The 22511-nt window shown below is 38.5% G+C and overlaps 1 protein-coding gene across 1 annotated transcript in view; it reads right to left on the bottom strand.

The window, feature by feature from the left end:
• Positions 1-1580: 1580 nt before the first annotated feature.
• Positions 1581-22511, bottom strand: part of LOC146308258 (transmembrane protein 132C) — a 205625-nt gene continuing 184694 nt past the window's right edge. The window contains exons 7-10 of the mRNA XM_084746052.1: positions 20152-20360; positions 15363-15672; positions 4144-4335; positions 1581-3624 (exon numbers count right to left, since the gene is read on the bottom strand). Of these exons, the coding sequence (XP_084602178.1) occupies positions 2542-3624; positions 4144-4335; positions 15363-15672; positions 20152-20360 (1794 nt within the window). The 3' untranslated portion in view covers positions 1581-2541. The remainder of the gene's footprint in view (positions 3625-4143; positions 4336-15362; positions 15673-20151; positions 20361-22511) is intronic.

Below are 22511 nucleotides of genomic sequence, written 5' to 3'. Positions count from 1 at the left end.
TATTATGATACACAATGATACTCACAGGTATTATTACATGGTGCTTAATGCAGATGATAAAAATTTTCATTATGCTTAACTTTATTCCTGCCTCTCCTCAATGGCATTACTTTTTCGACTTCTTATACTTGGGTAGTTGTCTTTTTCCAACTCACTGCCTCTTTTCCCCCACTGACGGTGCTCATGAATTATCATTTAGTATCTGTAATGACAACTTGAAGGTTTTTTTGTGCTTTTTATAGTACTTCTGTTGGCACAGTAACATCCGGCCCCTACCAGAAGCCTTTCTTAATTAAGTGCACACTCGAGTGAATTTTTGTATAAAATGCATAAGACATTTTCTTCTGTCTTTTGTTTTTTACTATGTATGCCTGCATGTCTGCCAGTGACAGTCAGTGGCTGGAGGCGTTGTGTTTTCAGATTGTCTGTCCATCCAGTTCTTGTGAATGTGATATCTTAAGAGAGCCTTGCTTCAAATTTGACACAAACATTCTCTAGGACTTGAGGATGACCTGATTAGAATTTGGCGATCAAAGGTCGGGGTCACTGTGACCTCATGTCCTACCCATTCTAGTGAATGCGACATCTCAGGAACACCTGAATTTCTTCAAATTTGACAAAAACAACCACTTAGACTCAAAGATGAATCTATTAAACATTGAGGGTCAACGGCCAAGGTCACTGTGACCTCACAAAACATACACTTAATATATATTTTTTAAAATCCTTCAAAGTATTGAAGTACTTCACATATTAGTCTGAACAGACATAGATGTAAACTGACGAGTTAGCAGAGGCACGTAACAGTGAGGCGGTAATTCTATTTATCTAATTCTAAGTGTTGGGTGCAACAACACTGTAAGTTATTACTGGTATCGACCATTATTTTAAAACATTATAGTTTAAAAAACAAATAATGGAAAAAATATCTTTTACCCGACCAGGTTGTCTTTCACAGACAGTACCCATCACTCATATACTGACGAGAGAAAATACATGAATATCTGAATATACTGGTTGTTTAGAGTGGTGAGATGATAGGTGCGAGATAACTTATCTCTCCTGCTTCAGCTGGCAGCTGCACGGACTGTCAACAACAACAGGCACTTCATTTTGATATTTGATGAAGCCACTGTCTGTGTGCTCACATAAACCAGTCAGATGAGCAAAACAAGACAGACCGCGAGAAGAATACAGCAGCCAGAAAAATGAATCACACAGCAGCATGATGGAGAAGAGTCACCTTCAGCTTTAATTAGTCCAGCAGCCAATTTTAAAACAGAGATAGAAAATGATGGCAGGAAAGGAAGAAGAGGTCAGACTTTGGGCTTCCACTTCACAGTTTGTGATCTGTTGTTCATTCACTGTCATGACTCGTTGTCAGGGATCCAAAATGTCATATACAGTACAGTTTAAGAAATTAAATGTGTTTATGCTCTCAATCTAATTCAGGACACACAAACTGTAAACTGGACTGTTTTTTATGGAACATTATAATTGAGGAGATTGATCCATACATTATTTTTGTGATTGTCCATTGATTCTCTTGAGGGTGATTAGTGTTCTTCTACCGAATAACTAAGTTCCAATTGGAATATCAGGCCAAATCAGGATTTAAAGTAGTGTAAAATGTTTACTTTATCTGAAGTATGCAGCTGAATGAAAGGGGTCACATAAATAATAACATTAACATAAGAAGGGAAAATGTACGGGCTAACAAAACTTTATAAATCAACATCAACATATTGAAAAACCAACCCAAAACTCAGCTCCATGATGAATGAATGGAGTTTTACTAAACTGACTTGTCTCCAGTGGTACTGGTACAAGTTATCTACACACTTTAATTTCAGGTACCAGATCAGACACACATGCCTCCTCTTTAATAACATCATGCATGGATCTGGTTTCTGGAGACGAAACAAAATGAAAACTAAACTACAAAACATAAACCAAACCAAACCAAACAGCACTTTACAAAATGTTACTGTACATATAATACCTTTAAATCAAACTCTGCTTTTATTTACAATACAAAATTGCTTTTAACTCTTCTCTCCTAGAATCTATAATTGCTGATTGTGGTACAGAGCATACAGCAACTCTTTAAAAAAAGCAACAAAGCGCAAAAAAGTACAACAAATACAACATTAAAACATGATGATTTAAAAAAGAAGACATAAAACAAAGTACATGGCGCGTAGAAAAGAAAACTAAACCTCAATTAAAGACAAACAACGTACATTTAAGTTAAGCAACAATATCAAGTTCACATTTTCCCCTTTATAACTATGCTGTAGTGTCGTGGCAAATCATGTCTCTTTGTAGTCCATTGCTTTACCCTTTCGGAGTACTGTCATGGAAACAACAGAGGCTGAGCGCACTATCCTGTTGTTATGGTGAGGTACAGTTTAACAGCAGCCCCAGTCTGTTTTCTGCACCCCTTATTCTTTTCCTCTTTCCTTTCTCCCTCATTCCCTCCTCATTCTGAAGGCATTCAGGTGAGTTTCTCTTTAGTTCATTGAAAACACCCAGTACCCCCTATGCAATGTTCTTAATTGCATTCTCATTAAGCTTTTCCATGTAGTTCCTAAGATCCTTCGAGTCCCCAAGCTCGATGTCCGGACATACCCATTTTATCTCACTGGTCTGCACTAGTGCTAATGGGCTGAGCACAGGACATCCATTACTGGACTTGACATTGGAAAAGGTGGTGAACTTCACCCTCTTTCTCTTGGTGGTGGGTGAGTTAAGCGATTCATTCCTGTTATCCCTTGCACTCGAACTACAGCCACCCACGCCATTATTACCACGCTGGACGCCACCATTTAATAGTTGGCTACCTTCCTCGAGTGTACCGCTCAGCTCGTCCTGTTGCTGTTGCTGGAGACACAACCCCTCCTCTTGGCCCAGCCAGACCCAGTCGTGGGCGTGGGGCATCGCCTCCGGGGCCTCCAGGGACAGCTGCTTGCTACGGTACTTATATGCATAAGAGATGCAGTTAATCAGGAAAACCAGGATGGCCAAGCAGAAGACACCCAGCAGGGCGTACATACCAATCTCAAGGTCTGTCAGACCTCGACGGGATGGCAACAAGTCGTCATCAGTGCTCCGGCTACGAGGCAGCTCTGCTTTGTCTGGAAATTCAGAGAAGTCATTTGGGACCCTTGCCCCGCTGTCGGCTGACAGACGTCCCCCGTTGGGTCTCACTGGGACTTGGCCCCTGATGGTAGTAGCTCCACGGTTGATTAACCCAGTTTCCATGTCAGAGATAGATCCGCCATAATACGGAGGATCAGGACGTGTTCGCCGGTCTCCTGGTTGTCTGTATTGCTCCTCTGACTGACCAAGCCTGATCTGTATGTTTGCCATTCCAGTGGCTAAAATAGTACGTCGTTTTCCCTTCTGGCACACCTCTGCTGGGCTCATTTCAACACGCACAAGCAAACCCTGACCTTCGCCCTTGGCGACAATTATGGGCCACTTCCATGCCGCACTGCGCTGCACCACCACTACCTTTTCATCCAAAGAGGTGGCTGCCAGGGTGAAATGGGCATGGTTGTAGTTGTCTAGAGGAGTCATGGATCCATCACTGAACTGGAGCCAAGCACTGATGAGGGACTCCTAAGAAGATACACATACAAACATAAATTGGTGTCAGTGCAACAGCAGTAACCCAAATAACCCCGAAAATAACTCCAAAAACAGTAATCTGCTAATTTCCAGCTAATGCATAAGAATGACAGGAAAATAAAATAAGGGAGCATGTTGGAAGCCAAAGTGAGCCTTAATTACAGCAGAAAGGCTCATGGAAACAATAGAGTGGATATGAAACTGTTCTTCTGAAAGCCAAATATTCTTTTCTCTCCAAGGGAAGAGACAGTAGCCTTTTTTCCATTTGAAATTATAATTATAGGAATAACAGAGCTGTTCAGTGGTTGGATATGCAAATCAAAGCGATGGCTTCTCTATATCAAGAGCGTATTAATTATAAAGGGAAAACTGCAATTCTCATCATAGACTCTTTAATAACCCTGATCCAGCCCTCAACTAGAAGAGCCAAGTTCAATACACTGTACAATGCTAATACAGTAAAGATTAAACTAAACTGCTGCAAGATATTTGGATGTCTTTGATACATACCTGTGCCAGTGATTCAATGACTTCCTGTGTGGTTGCAGTGGCAACGATGGCCCTGTTGCTCCCTGGGCTGAGCTGCAGGGACAGAGAGAGTCCAGATACCAACTGCACCCCCAGCTCTGTCACACTGACTTTATCATCGAGCACCCTGATGCTCCTCTCACCCAGGACTGCCGATGTCAGAGGGGACAGCACCTGTAACACATGCAAACACCCACTAGTCATGATTGTCCGTTAAGATCTGAGGTGACGTTGCTATGAATGAAGAGGAAGAGCCTTTCTGCTAGTGGACAGCATTGTTGACAATGTTTTCACTGTAGACGATAAGATTTCCAATGCTATAGTGCCCTACAAGCTGAAGCCTACGCTCTAAATGGAGTTTTGTCAAGAAATGACGAACAATGTGTAGTAGTCACAGACATGCAAATACCATTTAAGGAAGGTGCTGGACCAACAGAAGACAGCAATGAAAACATGAAATAAGGAGTTTTGAGCTAATAAAGTCTGCCAAGTCTAAAGAAGAGCATAAGCTCAAAACATCGTTTGTGGATGTACCATTAAGTTGCAGTGTGCTGACCTTGTTTCATGTTTTCATTGCAATTCTTTGGTCAAAAATGGCTTTGTAGTCCTTTCTTTGAATTTGGTTATACTTTCTGGGTTCCAGTGGTACAAAAATTACAATAAACTATATTTATATTGAAAAATGTATACACATATTTGCATACATCTTAGATGTATGTCACTTTGAAGTTCATTGCTATAAAGTTGTGTCTGAAAGGGTTGATTTGGATTAATATTTATTTGGATCATTATACTTCAGTGAATCTGAACTATCCTTTCCCTTGTGATATAGATATTTTTATGGACCTTTTTTAAGTGGCTAAAATTCCTTTTCTTGCTGAACCTGTTCCTGTCCCGTTGCCCCTTTCTGCTTCTACAAACTGGGGGTGTGCCGCCTGGCATGTACTGTAGCTAATACACTATTCATAAGTTCCTCACACAACCTCTCTTCAAAAAATGGGAAATATCAGTCTATACCAATGTTAAAAAAGTCCTCCAAATTGAATGATAAAGGTTGTTGTTTGTATGCTGCCCTCCAGAATGACACATAAATGCCTTTTCTGATCTGACTTCTCTTTCAACAAGACATTTATCAGTGTCTTCCAAAACTTTTATAAAGCACGGCTAGAGGAATAACTTGGTTTAACTATTTTATTGAGGTTTGGTTATTTTTTTGCACTAGAACAACTTCATTCGGGGAAGATCATAGTTTCATTGTCAGGGCTTGGTTATGGTTACTTGAATGATTGGGGTCATGGTTAAAAGAAACCAAGGTAGGCACGCCCTATAGTGTGGCCATTACAGCATGCGTCCCATGTACTGAGGCTGTTGGTCCTCTGCAGCGGCCGCTGGTTCGGCTCCCGCCCGCTGCCGGTTTGCTGCATCTCTCTCTCTCTCTCTCTCTCTCTCTCTCTCTCTCTCTCTCTCTCTCTCTCTCTCTCCTCTCTTTCCTGTCATATCTTCAGCTGTTACTATCAAAATAAAGGTAAAATCCAAAAAAATAATCTTAAAAAAAGAAAGAAACCAAGATGTTCATATGATGCTGAGAACATTCCTTCCTCTTTTGGCCAAGACTCATAATTATGATCTTTTCCAGTGGGCTTTGCCCCTTAAATGTGAACATATGTTGCTTTTTCCTGGGAGCACAGTCTACCTATATTTCTTTGTGTACTGGGTCAATAAAAATGTACAGAACAAGAAATACACTTGTTCTGTATTCAAAACTCTTATGTAATGGAGACTACATGTCCAAGAACTCTGCACACATAAAGAATTATTGTGATTATATTTAATACATACTAACATAAAAACACTCCTAAACTCGCATGCAAACATATAATCTACACCCCTCTAATACATTCTCTACCTCCCTGAGATACCAGAGGGGTAAGCATGTAAATAGTTGTGATATTGTTATGAGATGAGAATCCCTCCCATCCGCTCCAATTAGGGCTCCAGTCTCTCCTCCAGCCGCCCCCGCATGGCCGCATTTACCAGCCATAATGAACTGTCAGCACCGATCACTGCCTCATTTGTACAGACCCTTTTTCCTGTTTTCTTCCCTTTCGGTTTATCTCATTTCATTTTCCCTTTTGCCTCCGACACAGTGACACTGACATCCTTGAATGTTAAACACAGATAAAATCAGTGTAGTTTCTCAAAACGGGAATTATAGTTTAACCTTATCTCTGAGATGAGGGCAAAGGTTAAAGAGGCGGCCTCGTGGTGATTTTTCCCACTAACGATTTTTGAAGTCTGAAGTGGCTGAAGTGAAGTGGCTTTTTTAATGAAAAAAGGAAAGCCAAATAACCAATGACTCAAAATGTTAATCTGGAAAATTAGTATGCTGTCTGACTGCATTCGTAAAGTTGGCAGTTGCACTTCTGGTAGCCAAAGGGTTTTCTAAGACTAGCTTCATACGTGTTTTGCCTCCATCTTCTGATGCTTTTATTTATTTATTTGTTTATTACTGAGTAACTTATGCCAAGTGTGCATAATCTTGCATACTACTGGGCCCATCAGCCTATTATTTTTTGTGCACATTTATGACTGTATGCTCAGGGACCTCTCGTGCATGGTGAGTCAATTTTTGATAAACTCTGAAAAGCCTATTTTGTTGACTGTTTTATATTGACTGTTGAGTCAACATCCATATATAAAAGGTTAGTTTCATCTTACATTGGAGTATCTGGAGATTGATTTCATACTCAATATGTTATGATCCACTAAACATGGGCACAATACTAGATGAATAAATCCCTGCTTTATGTTGCCGCTATACGTTTTTGCCGCTATATGTAAATGAAAGATGCAGACTTCACTACAGAATCAACAATAACTGGCTTCATTCTGCACTCATTTTCATGAAATTTGTTTTTTTTTTTTTTTATAAAAATGAGAAATTGAACATGATTGTGGAATTAAATCAACTTCCACTGGAACATGCAGGCTCCAACCTATGAACAGGCATCAAGTGTAAATTGTTTCAAATCTTGTGAGATTCTCCAAAAATTGGATTTCTATATCTATTATATTGTTGTGAAGGCACCCTGTTGCTTGTGATGTTTTAAATAAATAACAAAATAAATAAATAATGTTGAGGAAATTGAAGAGTTTGGACTTAATGTTCCAGTTGTTCCAGTTAGATGAACCCAGGACAGTTGGTTATAATACCATTAACCCATTCAATGCATCTCAAAGACGTGACTAGACTACACAAAAAAAATGTTTAAAAACTTTGCAGTCATCTATTAAGAAAACTTACACTATATAAAACATTTTTGGCAGAAAATCTGGCAGTTGTGATGACATTGCAGTAGATGCTTCACCATCTGCTGATCGGTGGAGATCTGTACTGAGCGCACTCCTCTAGTATTAAAATTAAATCGGACTACATTCACACTGCATGCTATGCTTTAGCAAATAGATCACTGAGTTACTGAAAGTGTATCTAAGTGTAAAGTTCATGAAGTCATGCATCACCTTCTCTTAGCAATAGAATCTACTTAACTTCCAACCATAAAAAAAAAATTATGTCTCTCTCTCCTCTAAAGATGCAAGGGTGTATAATCTATAAACTCCCTACACAACTCTCCACAAGATGTCAGGAGCATTTTTTGCATCCCTCAAACTTCTAAGCAATCCTGTCAACCTAACCCTGACTACATTCTAAAGAAGGTCCAGTCTTTCTGCTGCTCTCCTTTCAGAGATGTCAAGGCTCCTGTCCTTGTTTCCGTGGAAGTCAGATTCCTTCTCCTCCACTTCATCAGAATCTTTTGTCCAATTTTCAGACATGTCGTGTCTCTCCACCACATTTGAAAGATTGCTGCTCCAGCCTTTGGCCTGCATCCATAGTGGCAAGAGTCCCCCCACCAGACGTGTCGAGCCCCTTCCTCACAGTTCCAGAGTTTACAGGTTGCTTCAGCCCACCTCCAGAGAGCAATTAAAGACCCCTTCCAGGCTTCCCTCTTTCCGTTCAGAGCTGTCAGAGTCTTGTCTACTATGATTTCTGTCCAGATCTCAGAGGGCTTTCGCTATCTGACCCCACGAAATCCCATTTGCACCTGGATCTAGTTTGGCGAAACCAACAATATTACATACAATCCAGTGTTGCCCAGAGCAATGTCACTCTGACTCATCATTCTGACACTTTTTCAAAGGTTAATAGCAAAATGTGTTTTGCATGCCAGCAGTCTATCTATAACACGTCAGACAGACAGTGCTTAAAAGGATTCATTCATGTCTCCTGATACACCAGTGAACTCACGGCCCAGTATATTAATGATGAAATTACCAATTCTATGGCCAGTATGGAATCTTCTAATACCTCAGTGGCCTTTTGAAATCCTTGGCTGTCATTTGATTGTCAATTTCAAGTCCTTCATTGTAATTCTGAATAGTTTGATCAAAATAAAAATCCTAATGCCTTATGTATTCAAAGCCGTAAGAAATTGGGGCATATAAAAATGTATTAGCACAATGTTTCTTGGATGATTGAGGCAGGGCTCTTTCCATTTTTTTTAATGAAGGAGTTCTCAAGTTCACATAATCCTTTTCACAATGTCCATATATTTGCTTACTTTGTGTCTTCTGGGTTTGACTTTCTGACAGCATAGCTCATGAAGGCAGTGCTGTTTGGCACCCAACTCACAGCTCAGACTTTTGGAGCCTTCAACCAGCACATGAACACAGAATAGGATAGCAGTGTATTGTTGAAATCAGTCCACACTTTTAACTGCAATAGCACACAAGCGCAAGGCAACAATGAAACAGATAAAAAAGGCATATCACAGTAGTATTATTATCAAGAATGTACCTAAATGACTGGGAGCCACTGGCTACTTGGAAGGTAGGAAATTCAACTAATGTATGTACAGCTGTGTTAGGAAATGTCGGGCTGACAGATGTTTTGACCTGGCTCTAAAGAAATCCCCAGCTTTGTCTTTTAAAGTCTTTAAAATCTTTCTGGGTTGTAAAAAGAAATAAAATACTTTCCATATTTCTTCTTACATAATGTCTGAATAAAACCATATTTACATATTATCCTAACTTGTGGGCTTAGTACTTTTTTCTTTTAGCAGTGGTATCAAGCGAGGTATTGAGAATTTATTTATTTATTTATTTATTTTTTTTATTTTGGATTTTTATCCTGAAAACTCTAGTTATCCTATAATAAATAGATTGGAATATTTTGGCTGTTTATTTATGTTTTGAGTAAGGGGCAAGCAAAAAAAGATTTATCTTTTCCCTGCTCCTTTTTATTTATGAGAAGTATAAATGGATTTGTGTAGTGACTGTGAACATATTGTTTTCTTAACATGGGCATTACACAAGGAGAACAAATCAAAATGAAATGAAATAAAAAAATGTTTGGAAAAAATAAACAAAAAAATCGAACAACCAAATACTCAAAATGTAAAACAAGTATTTGTACTTTTTCCACATCAACTGTGATTTTCTGATTATCATAGTTAGACCCTGGAGCATCCCAACCACTGTTAATCTTAAATCTGAAATAAAGGCCACAGGGAACAGTGATATTGAAATGGGTTGTGTTGTTTTTAGGAAAATTAGGAAAGCCGTTCAAATACGTAACCCCAGTAGTTCATTGAGCTGATTTCATGCTTTGCTTTGTTCCTCTAGTTTAGTAAGTGTTTACACAATTCCTCTGGATTAAGCCCAAAAGCTTTGTCCTAAATAAAGAGCATGTTTTCATTCAGAGTGATTTAACCTTTACTCAGACCACCTGAGCCGCATACCAAAGACGAGACTGAACACATAACTATCACAAAATGTTGATTAATTAGTGGAGGCATTAACTATCAAATTATGTCTGCATTCAACAGTACAATTAACCTTTATGTTCAGTTATATAATTTGCATTTCAAGGGATCTGCTTACTTATTATAGGTACCAGCAATTATAATTCGCTTCAGAAATGAGAACAGGAACCAAAAGCATATCTGAAATTATTCCTTCAGTGCTTTAGAGACACACCAAAACATACATATTATGGGTTGAAATCCTATGTATGTTTGCAAACCTTCCTCTGTTACTGCAATGATTACACTTGGATCTCAGCGTCAACAATTGGAAAGCACTTGTGTTTGAGCTGGGACCTAAAATTGATCTGAATTAAACAAATGTCAGTCTCCTTAACACAACTGTCAATACGCTTGAGTCCACTTGATTGATTGTGTTTAAAATCAAGAAAGTGATGAAGTGAGCGAGTGCAGGAATATATTTTACAGTAATATGAAGACAAAAAAAAGATTTTTACATATTTTTCACTTGGCTATATTCACTGTATAAATGCATTTCTTCAATTCATTAAGAGTATTCTCCATAAAGGCAGACTCCCACAATACAATACAATTTGGCAACCTCTTATTTCACACATTACACACAGAATTTTCTGAGTTATGCCTACACACTGTTTCTTTTTATATAAGTAATTGAGTGAGACAAAGGTAGGGGACAGGGAAACAATAGAGGCTTAGAAAAATGAGGGAGACTAACAGGGTAGATAAAGGTAAGAAACTGAAGCTACTGGAATGTTCCTACTTTAAAATGCAGATTTATATGTTTCCTTATTTGTTATAGACATATCTATTTATCCATGTCATTTTTTATTTAATGTAATTCTTTGCCTTTAAAAATTTCTCCTCTTTTTTTTCCTCTCGATCTCTTTTTTGGATACTGTTCCAATCTAAAGGGCTTTTCTCACTGGATATTCTTAACCCAGGGCCATCCTTTGCCTGGGCAAAGAGTCAAACATCTACTAGCCCTGGGTCACATGTCTGTTGATACAACAACTGATGTGAACATTTTAAAATGTAACATGACTACTACTGGCACTTTTTAGTCCAGGGTTTAGTCGATTTTCAGGGGATAACCCCAGAAACTCAGGGTTAACCCTCCTCTAGAGCAGGGCCAGCCAGCCTTGCTGAAGTTGGGGTTAACCCACTTCAGAACGGGCCGGGATTGTGCTAGTGCGAAAGCTCTCTTAGCTCCGGGCTAAGAGAGTTCTTGGCCTGTGGTTGACTGCTCTTTCAGCCTGGGGCTAAGTGCAGTGTGAAAAGTCCTTAAAAGTATAATTGTTATGCCATTATATCATCTGCTTTATATTTGTTTATGTGGAGTAGGATAATTTTATAACTCTTTAATGTTATGTAAATGAGCATTGACAGAACAGTATAATCTATGTATAATTTTCTTTTTTTCTGAAACTAAAATGCAACCCATCCACTCCCTTAAAGCAGACTGAGATGAAACACTGCAAACCAAGCAGTCACTGCCATTATGGCCAAAATCTGCCAGCAAGAAAAATCAACACTGCTAATCAGTCACCATCGCCACAACTGTTCAAAGGTACAAAGGTGTGACCAACATGGCTATGTGTCAAATACCACCACAAACCAACTCTAGCCTAAAAATAAACTTACTTTTCTGCCCAAAAAATGCATGAGATTTTCAATGTTTCACTCTGGGTTGACTGCTTTGGGGTGGAGGATGTGCTGTGGGCTACAGACCCCCCTGCTTGGTTCACTGTTTTCATCTATGACTGTTATTCAAGTCTGATATGTGTATTCATATAGATGTATTAGAAAGAACTGGATACAGCATTGGAGGTGGCCCTCTTCATTCCTATAATCAGTTGCTCAGTGGCTCATGAAACCAACTTCCGTGCCATAGCTTCCGCATGTGCTTCTGCATCATGCAGCCTAAAAAAACAAGCGCAGCAGAGACTCCTGTCAAGCTGAGCCCTTGACTTCCAGTGTAGCTTCTGTTAACTTGAATAAAGATAATGATGCTGTTCTTCTAGACTGTCTAAATAATAATAATTTGAATGGATCAAAATCTAATAGCGAAACATAAATATGTAAATCAAATAAAATAAATCATATTTTGTTGAATTTTTGCAGCCCTAAGCCTTTGGGTAAGGTTACTTAGACCAGAGTGCATTTTATTCTCTCAGAAACAATTGGCCCTCTAATTTGTAATGAATTGTACAAAAAATAATATAAAAAATAAATATAAACAAATAAATGAATACAAGCTTTTTTTTTTTTTTTTTTTTTTTTTTTTTTTTTTAGAAAAGCTCACTTGAAATCACCAAAAAGGCCTGAGAAATCCTGGAGCGACTGTATATTGTTGTGGGGCTGCTCTTTTGTGCTGCATTACATTGTAAGTCTCCGATCTGTCTACTAGTGTACTCATGCACACCATATAGTAGTGCACTGGCCTGAGTCGTGTCAAAATCAGGGCTGTATCCAGTGTTGAAGCTTGTTAAACAGCCAACCTTCATACCACCACATAACATCTGCACAGCTCAGTAAGATGTAATTCTGCCAGGTGATAATTTTACAGTAAAATAAATGATAACGAATGGAACAAAGTTTCTCTTTTTCATTTCATCAGTATCAAACTCAACACAAGGTAATCTTACATATCTTTCCAGTACTTTTTTCTTCCGTTTAAAACATTTCATGGCCAGCAGTAAAACAGCAGCCTGCCTCACACACACATACAATCACTCCTGCAGGGCACACAGCTCTTCAGTTGATAAATAAAGAGAAGGAGATTATGATTCCACTCCACTGCTTCGACAATGTGTTGTTCTGTTTCGTGCTATCTTGTAAATGCCAGATTGATGTTGATTTACACTGCAAGCGGGCACACGTGCTGTCCCAAGCAAGGACCTGGTTGTAGTATTAGATAAATAGGATTCTGAGTGTTTGTGTGTGTGTGAAGGAGAGAGAGAGAGTGAGAGAAGAAGAGACGGTGGAGTGCAGACTTTTATTGGACGTGCCACAGAGGCATGTTCCTCTGTCAGCTCATGATAGGCTTAAGTATTTGTGCCGTGATGCACTCAAAGCGTTTACCTTTCCACTGCAGAGCCTGTTCTGTCTTACTCCACATTCTCTATATGTGTAGCTCAAGTTCAATCTCTTTACTTGATTTTTTTCTGCTTTTATGGTGCAATCGCGCAAACATCTTATTAAAAGCTACATCCGTTCTTTTCTCTGGCCTCTTGGGAGCAGAAGAGTCTTAATGTAGTATGGGCTTATGTGTTTGCAAAGAATGGCTTATTTTATGCATTATGCACAGGGCAATATTAGCATTCATTCAGAGTCATGTTCTCAGCTATCTGATGAATGTAACCCCAATATTCACTTTTCTTTTAGACATTTCAGACGTTTCCCTGTAAACCAACCGTATGAAAATATCTATGTTTTCGCTCCAAACCCAAAACCAACAGAGCCAGTTAGATCTTTCTAGGCAAGCTTAAGAATGTGGACATCAGTGTCCTGTGTCAGTGTGAAAAAAAACAACGGTAACTCCAAACTCTAGATATGCACCGATTTCGTGCATTTCGTGGCAGATTCTGACTTTTTTAAGGGTCTGACCTGCCGATTCTGATTTTCCGTCTTTCTAAGAACTGTAATTGACAGCATTCACAAACATTTTTGCAGCTTTTCTTGTAAAAATTAAATTGGATGTCCATAATAAAACACTGACAATTAAATATTCATTAAATACTATTTTACATTTTCTCCAAACTCCTCCAGGTTACAACCAGGCCTTATTATATTTTTATATTAAGATTATGAATAGGGGGAATGAGATCTCACAAGATCATGGAATCAGATATGATCGTCTGGTCACCGGTCAGGGCCAGCCACGCTGAAAAAACTGGCCGGTCGATTGGTACATCCCTAATAGACTCACAAGTCAGTCTCTAAACACTTCCCCAGAGACTGAGGACAGACTTCCACCTTCATAACTTCTTGACATTTCACGGTGGTATACAGTGTTAAGACAATATTTGTGTAAATGGATTCAACTTGACTCTGCTTCTTTTTGGTAGACTTTACTTCAGTTAGTATCCCTTCATTGTAGGTTGATTGTCATAACAACGCTGTTCTTGCAGCTGTGAAACAACACACACCTAGAAGCTCTGCTTTAGTCTTGTGACGCTGAAGCCTTTATTCCATGACAAATTGAAACCTACACTGTAACATTTACTGCCACAGCAACAACTTCACTGCTGTCACCTTCTGCCACTCGCTCTTTGCAGCTCAGTCAACTAAAGTTACACACTCTACACTATGCTACTCTTATCAGTCAGATTTATCATCGGGACTAAACCCAAAATACTCCCGAACAGGGGCAGAGGCATTCTTTACTAGTCCTGTAACTTTGTTCCTCAGCTGCCATCTTTCTCAGCTTAGCTGTCTTGTCCACTGTTGGAAAGACTGACCCCTTATGCTTCACACTACAATACATCATCTAAATTCAGCATCTCTGTATCAGTGTAATACAAAAAAAAGTTTGTCTGTATTTTCATTTATACCGTTGGAATTTACCTTAATTCTCTCCAAGCCTAGCAAAACTATTGAAAAGAAATATAAGTAAATAAATAAAAACGACTCCATTGTCAAGGCCATCCAGAGTCTTTAGGATGGCTCTTCACATTGGGGGAGACATTGTGTGCTGACTACTGGGGAGAATGGAGGCAGAGCATCGTTTCAGGAAAGGACTGTCCTTGGAAAAAGGTAAGGGGCCTAAGCTTGTAGCAATTACCTTGCATTTAGAAATCCCCAGAAAATCTCAGATTGTCTGGTATCAGGAGAGTACACCGAATATCCCCGTCAACCCCAAATAGAAAATGTCCAACATGAACAAGAGCATGATGTCAGACTGAATAATAGGGTGAAACAAAATGACAATGCAGTTATTAGGAGCCTCATTTATAAAAATGTTCTCAAATTCATACTTGAACTAGTCTTAGGCAGCATGTATTATTCTGTGGAACATATTGTGGGTTGAAAAACAAAGCGTAATTAATTCCTCACACCATTAATTGATAATCCCTATTACATTATTCATAAAGGTAGTGCCAAAGTTCACTGCAGGCTTGGGCACAAACTGCAATAAAAAATATACACCCTGGAGTTGAAGTTTAGTGACTGCCTGCCTTACTCCCAGCCAGACTCCATTAACATATTGCTTAAATTAACCATTATAAACATCCACTCCTTTTAGCCTGTTTCCTTAATGCTGGCTGACATGTCACGAAAAATTGATCCTAAGTATTTTCTATAAATGAGGCCATGTTATCAAGACACACACACAACACAAAAACACACACATACAACCTGCAGTTTGGTGGCTCCAGCGCTCAGTCCTGTTAGGATTTGGCCTTCCAACAGTTGCGCGACCTTTGGGTCCGCCACCTTCAGAGAATCCTTGACCAGTTGTGTCACCTCCACCTGCCAGTCACTACCCAGTAGGAAGTTTTGCTGGCCCAGTCCGTCCTCTTCTGAGGCTCCTCTAACTTCTTCGTTATCTGCCACAAAGTGTGTGAGGACGCGCAGGGTGGTGCTCTGATACTGGGGCACACAGCTGTTCTCAGTCCTCTCATCAGCTGCACCATCTTCATCCTTGTCGTCAGTGACCCTCTCATACCTACAGGAATGTGAAAACAAGTCAGATGATCAATGGGAATAAATCACGGATCAATTACTTATAAAAGTGGGGACTATAGAGGCAGATAACATCACAATGCTTCAGGTTGTTTCTGGGGTAAAAATAACTGAAAGCTCTTTGTATTGAGAGAAGTCCTCAGGAGAAAAACATACTTTGAAGGTTATCACCAGTATAATTCTGCCTTTTCCTATCACAATTCAATGTAATTCATTTTTTTCTTATCACCATTAATGCCCATAAAGTCTAAACCCTCTGATGTATTTACTGCAGTTAAAGTGTCTGCTGTCTGTTGTGCTGCAGGTTTTCTCGACCTCCCAAAAATCGTAGGCTTCCAGTGTTTTCAAAAATCCATTAAAAACAGCTTGCAGAGACAAACGGCTGCTGTGCTTGCGTTCTCATTTTCTTTAAAAGGGCAACTGATATTTTGCTGTATGTCTGCCATTTATTTGGCCCACGGCAAACACTTTGCAGATATAGCCATCTCAGAAGATATGTTTTGTTGCAAATGCATCGCAAACCCAGTAGGGGAATTTTGTGACACATCTGTTCTATTCTTTTCCTCCTGTTTAAGTCAAGTTTATGTGGCCCTTTATCACATTAAGAGACCCACACCGTACTGGAGAAGGTAGCAAAGAAAGGGAGTGGAAAATGGCCCTTTAATGGGAGAAACTGGAGCTATCTTGAAAAGAAAAGAAGGAAAATACGTTCCACTGTGGACCTAATAAGACACTGATACATCGATACAAACAGACAGTGAAGTAGAATTTAAAAAGATACAATAGTCTCAGGTCGCACTTAAGTTTACAGTAGACTAATAAGATGTAACAAGCTGTATTTGGCCTTGTAAAAGAAAAAGAGTTTTCCTTCTTGTCACATTATACATCTTAGGACGTGAAAAGTAGATGCGATGAGAAGTGGCAGATAAGTGATTTAGTTTACAGGACAGTTCTGTTGCAATGTGTCCCTAACTACCCTCTAAGAAAGTCTGATAAGGATCTAATACAGGGTCTAATACTGTCTAATTATTTGTAGTAATTTTTTTTTTTAATATGAGACAAAGTTGAGCTTGTTATGTCTCATTAGTGTACCATAAAATAAAGTGCAACCTCGTCTCAAAGCCATTACTGGGCAAGATTTATATGGCACTAAGATGTTTGATACAAGTTTTACTGCACTTAATAACATTAAGTCAATAAACATCTGAAATACAATTTTAGTTTTCATTTGATTCTATTATGCTCTGCCGTTTTGTATTTTCTAAGCAGTTTGTCTCACTTTATGATTAACTGGAATTTACTGTACCTCCCAAAAGTTATAGGTCCCAACTCTATAAAAAAAAAAAAAAAAAATACATTCAAACCGCTTGTAGACACAAACTGCTCCCTCGGCTGCTATAATACATCACATTAAACAACAACATACTGTATTTTTTGGTCTCCGGGCTGAGCTGTGGGAGCTGCAATGACGGGTGAAATGTGGCCTTGGGACACAGATCCGCTCGAAAGAGTTGAGCACGTTGACGATGAAGAGAAACATTGCCATGGCTATTATGCATCTACATCACTCTTATCCATCCACTCTTCATCTTCCATCACTCTTTATCATGGATATAGGTCTGTTTTTTTCTGTCTCGTGAATTGTCATTGTCATCTCCCTCTCACACTGCATGCCTGACTCTCACTCTATATTTCACATCAATTTCTAACTCGACTTTCCTATAATCTATTTTTTAACTCACTCTGTCTTTCTCTCCCTCCACTCTCACCTTTATTCTCCAACTCTTTTGAGCTCTGCCTGCATCTCTCTCTCTTTCTCTCTCTCGGAACAGTCAGGTGGCCAGGGGGAGTGACAGTGACAGTTTCCATTAGGTTTAATGAGGCATGGCCGGTCAGGCAGAAAAATGGGCTGACAGGTTAACATGCTGTGGCCCAACGGCTTGGCTTAGTTCCTAACCTCCCTTCACTATCCCCTCCCCTTTCCTTATTCCACATCAGTGAAGGGACTAAACCAAGGTGACATTTGTGGCTGGCAACAGAAACATGAGGTCAGGTCATGTTTGTAGCACTGAGTGACGGGTCAGCTAAGGTGTCGGGAGTGTAATGAGGTGTCTTACGCGCTTATGTGAATGTGAATGAGCCCACACAAAGTTGGCGCGTGGCGTACAAAGATCAACCTACACCAAGAAATTTTCTTATCTTCATTTAGCTTTCTGTCTTACAAATATGTACACAAACTCTTCATGTAGTGATGCGCTTCAGAGACATGACTGGTGTGATCAGACCAGGATAACAGGGGTATTTGTGTTAGAGTGCCCCCCTGTGGGGTGAAGGCCAATGGGAAACGACAACACAGTGACTTTGTGGCAGGAATGTACTTTATTAAGATGTTTTATAATAATCATTACTAGCAAATGGTAAATTAACAGTTAATTAAACTTAAATAAACAGTTATTTGACTGTTATAAAAATTAAATAATGTTCATATATGCTTCATAGACGACATATTAAGCCATTGTAAAGTTTTAGAAACATAAAAAAAAAAAAATATCTCTTCAAATACAGCAGAACATTCACCAGTCACTCAATAGTACATCATTAGATTATTTTATTTGTATGTTTTTCATTAACAAACACTGAAATGATAATTATGCTATGAGTAATGCTAGAATGTGTTATTTTCTCATAAGTTTGTTTAATGTAAAATAGGTTTATAAAATATTTTTATTGTATCAGCTCATAAGAGATTAGAGAATTATTCAATTATTAAACTAACAGTTGATTGTTTCACACATTTAACTTTTTATATAATATAATAAGTATTAAGTATTTATTTAAGATACTTTCTTGATTATAAATAATTAATTGTTTGTAAACAGTCTATAAACATTATTTGGCCGCTATTATAAAGTTGAACCAATGATTATAATACCTTACATACCTACGTCCATAACTTATGTGTTACACAGTATGTACGTGTGTAACATATTTATTTTGACCCTAATCACAATCATTTACTAAACTTACCCATCACTGTAAAAGTAAAGTGTTTTAACTTTAAACAGTTAAAATTTTAAAGCAGCCCAGATTCTAAGTTGACTGAATTTGAAAAGACAAGATGAAGCAATTTTGTAATAATTCAAAACATTTTTTTTAACAATGTTTTCAGTCAGATAAACTTGATATTAATTTAATTGTACTCAAGAAAACATGTTCAGTAAGATAAAGATAGTAAGTTGAACCACTGGCGAACATTACAAACAAATTTGATTTCCTTTTACATTTTCTCGGTTTGAAAAGTCAGCTGTTTATTTCACACACAGAATTCACAGCTACAGCTGCTTCTGCTTGAGCAAAATAAAACTGTTAGGATAATGAGAAAAGGTTAGTTGATTTCTCTCAATCAAAAGTTATTATCTAGGCAATGTTTAAAACATTCACTGTTTCTGCTAATTGGAGCTTAATTTGCTCAGTCGGACTTTGCACATTCACCTTGAGCTTAAAATGTCAGCCATGTTTCCATTTATAGTATATCCAGTTCAAATTGTGACTTGATGTTCTCATTTGTTATTCATTTAATTAAATCGCCAACACTAAAGAGGACGTACATGTCATTACATTAATTATTGTTTTCATTTCATCACATAAATTGCACATGAATATAATATCCTGGGTCTGATGAGGGGGCACGTGGAAGAATTTCATTCCTTTTTACATTATAAAGACACTAGTGTTTCAGTGCTTCATGTCTTCACCATAGTTACTGTCTGTATGACCACAATAAATAATAATAGGCTATTATTGAATGTAAATTAGCCAGTGCTCAGTGATTGTTTTAATTTAAATAGGGTTATTTCTTTTTTAATCATTTGAAGAGAAATCACTAATTTAAATATTTTTATTACAACCGCCTTGTACAACTCACGATGCGCCACACAGATCATTGCGTACTGTGTCAGTTTTCAGCCTCAGGAATTTTGTCCACGCTCTGTAATGCTTGAAATTATTACTCATTTCTTATTCAGCATAAGTACTTTTGGGAGAATGAATTATTAGACACTCATTATACCATCTCTGCAGCTGCACCTGCATTTTATGCCTCATATGTCTCAAGCAACACCACCAAACCAATTTATTGTAACCTCCATTTCTTTTACTAAGTAAAGAATGTATGTAAAGAATTTGGATTCTCATGCAAGGATTGTTAAAAAACCTCTCCGGTTAATTTAGACATGTCCTGGGACTGTTTTAAAATGATCTCAGTGGATGAAGCCAAACATCTATTTTGCATGTTGACCGATGGTTTAGTTCGTTCAAGAGTTTAGTGTTAGGCAAAGACTGAGTTTGTTTTGCTGGCAATAGCTGCTGGTATATTGCAGGAGAGTTCCATTCAAAATAAATGTAAGAATAATCGACAGTACAAAATACAACAGTATAGATGCAATAGACAATCAAGCCTCACCTTCTGTTACCCGTACTGACGGGGACCCGCCAGCCTTTTATCTGACTGAGCTCAGGGTCGGCCACGTCAATAAGCAAGGGCAGACGGGGCATCCATACGCTCATCTCGAGCTGGGCGCTAAGAAAACTGTAGGTGAAGTTGAGCATCACCTTGCTCTTTCCCCTTGTCTCCTTTCCATTGACGTACACATAGTCACAGCGCTCCGACACCTGGAGGAAAAAGGGAAAAATAAGAGAGGTGGCACAATGCGAGGAGGACACAAAGAGATAAAGAACGACTAATCAATTTGAGACTGAAAACAAATGATGACAAGAGCCAGCCAGCATGTACTCATTTGAAATTTCCATTCTGGTCCAGAGTATCTGTTTTTGTTTTCCTGATTCATGTTTATTAGAGTTAAAAATTTATGCTGAGTGTTCACTGAATGAGTAAGTGACTTTTTATGAGCCATGAGAATTCATTAATATTCTTTTAGTAGATGCTTTAAATGGTTAAATTGAGCAATATGTTAATGAAGTCTGGCAGGGTGACCAGGAGGGAGTATTTTCAGAGCAGCAGGATTTTGTTTTCAGGATAACAGCTGATCAGCTCACAGTGTAGAACTTGTGAGCAATGAGCAATATTATAAATTTGACATTAACAACTGATGAAGAGTCGTACACTGTAAATTGATCGTCTGTTTATAATTTTCAGTTGTCTATCAGTGTCAAGCTCATTATGTGAAAATACATACTCTGGAGCTGGAGTTTATCGACTGCCCATCTTTCTGCCTGTCAGTCTTCATTAACATATTACTCATTTTAACAGTTATTAATGTCTACTCCTTCTATAAGTTTATTAAGGATTTCATACAACTTAAACAGACACTAACTACCTGTTATTCAAATGTAATGTTTCTAAATGATGGCTATAGTACATGTAGAAGTGAAATTTTGTTGTCTGGACCACTCTGAGGAAGATTATCTTCTGTTCTTTTTGTCCAGTTGAAGATTTTCAGTCAACAGCCTCTCTAACATGCTGGAGGGCGGAAAGACTTGGCATTGCTTCAGTGAAACCTCAAGTGTCAGGTCTGCTCAGTTTCTTCTGCATGTGTGTGTGTGTGTTTGAATGTTTGCAGATGCAACTTAAATGCCCGTGCGCGCAGGATAATATGTGTGCAAGTAATGTGACTTTGGTCCAACTTAACAGATGGCGCTGAGAAAAGATACAGGACCTGCTTCATCCAACCGTAGGGGGAAAAAAAATCACTCAAACTGAATTATGACTGGCTGGATAAAATACAGCTCCAATCAGTTATTTAGGTTTCTCAGATGCATCTCCAACATAGAGAAACGATATAGCAAGAACATCAGATGTGTCTGTCGTTATATTCAAAGCAGCACAATCTCCTCATCAAACGTTTCTTCCCTCTGAGGACCAAATCTATTTTACGATCTGTCATTAAATGTTGTTTGTAATCACTTGCATTTCAATTCATTTCAATCTGAAATACCATCATAAGCTTGATTGGCACAACTGGTAATTTCAGCAGAAGTCCACAGTACTGACAGTTGCTTCCTTTTAACCAACCAGTCACAAGAAGACTGTCATCTGTCTCCACGTCTTTGCATATAACTTGGCAGCTTTACTCTCAAACGATGTCAGACCAGCCCCTATCTCTGAACAACAAAACTGACAGCTTGGTATCTGTCAGTTCTCTCCTCCTCCCATTCATTTCCTCTTTCTCTCTCTCTCCCACTCTTTCGCTCTCACCCTCAGTCTACTACAGTATTGCTGTACCTCCTACACGTTCAGTCTTTTTATAATGAGAGCAGGTTTGTGCTTCACAAAGGACAATTCTTTAGGCAGAAATCAAAGAGGGTTTAAGATCTCACCTTGGTTTTTGTTGAAATGATCATTTGCATGAATCAAATGAAGGTCTGTAAGCGAACCATCTGTGAAATGTTGCTTATGATGAGAAAACATTTTCCACCCAATGCATCTGTCATGTTTAAGTGTTTAACATCAGATATCAAAATTATGTAGTGTGGTGTCATTTGATGATCAGCAGTCATCACTTTAAGTCATACACAGAATATTTAGAGTACAGATACACCGTGACGTCACCCATCGGTCTGGGGACTACCGTTTTGAAGCCATCTTGGTTTTTTGCAACCAGATCATACACAGTACCGATGAGAGCGTGGAACTGATGGATAATGTACTGTGACTTGGGTGGAGTCATGATTTTTCTCATATTATAACTAAACAGGACACTAAAATATGTTCATGAGAACATTTTAAGTGAAAAATATGCAATGCAGGAACAGAATCTTGATCCATATTTGAGCAACTCAGCCTAGTTTACAGCTTGATCTAAG

Source organism: Lutjanus erythropterus, chromosome 20 (genome assembly GCF_056507025.1).
Source record: "Lutjanus erythropterus isolate fLutEry1 chromosome 20, fLutEry1.hap2, whole genome shotgun sequence".
Classification (NCBI taxonomy): Eukaryota; Metazoa; Chordata; class Actinopteri; order Lutjaniformes; family Lutjanidae; genus Lutjanus; species Lutjanus erythropterus.
This window is presented reverse-complemented; position numbering and strand designations above follow the sequence as displayed.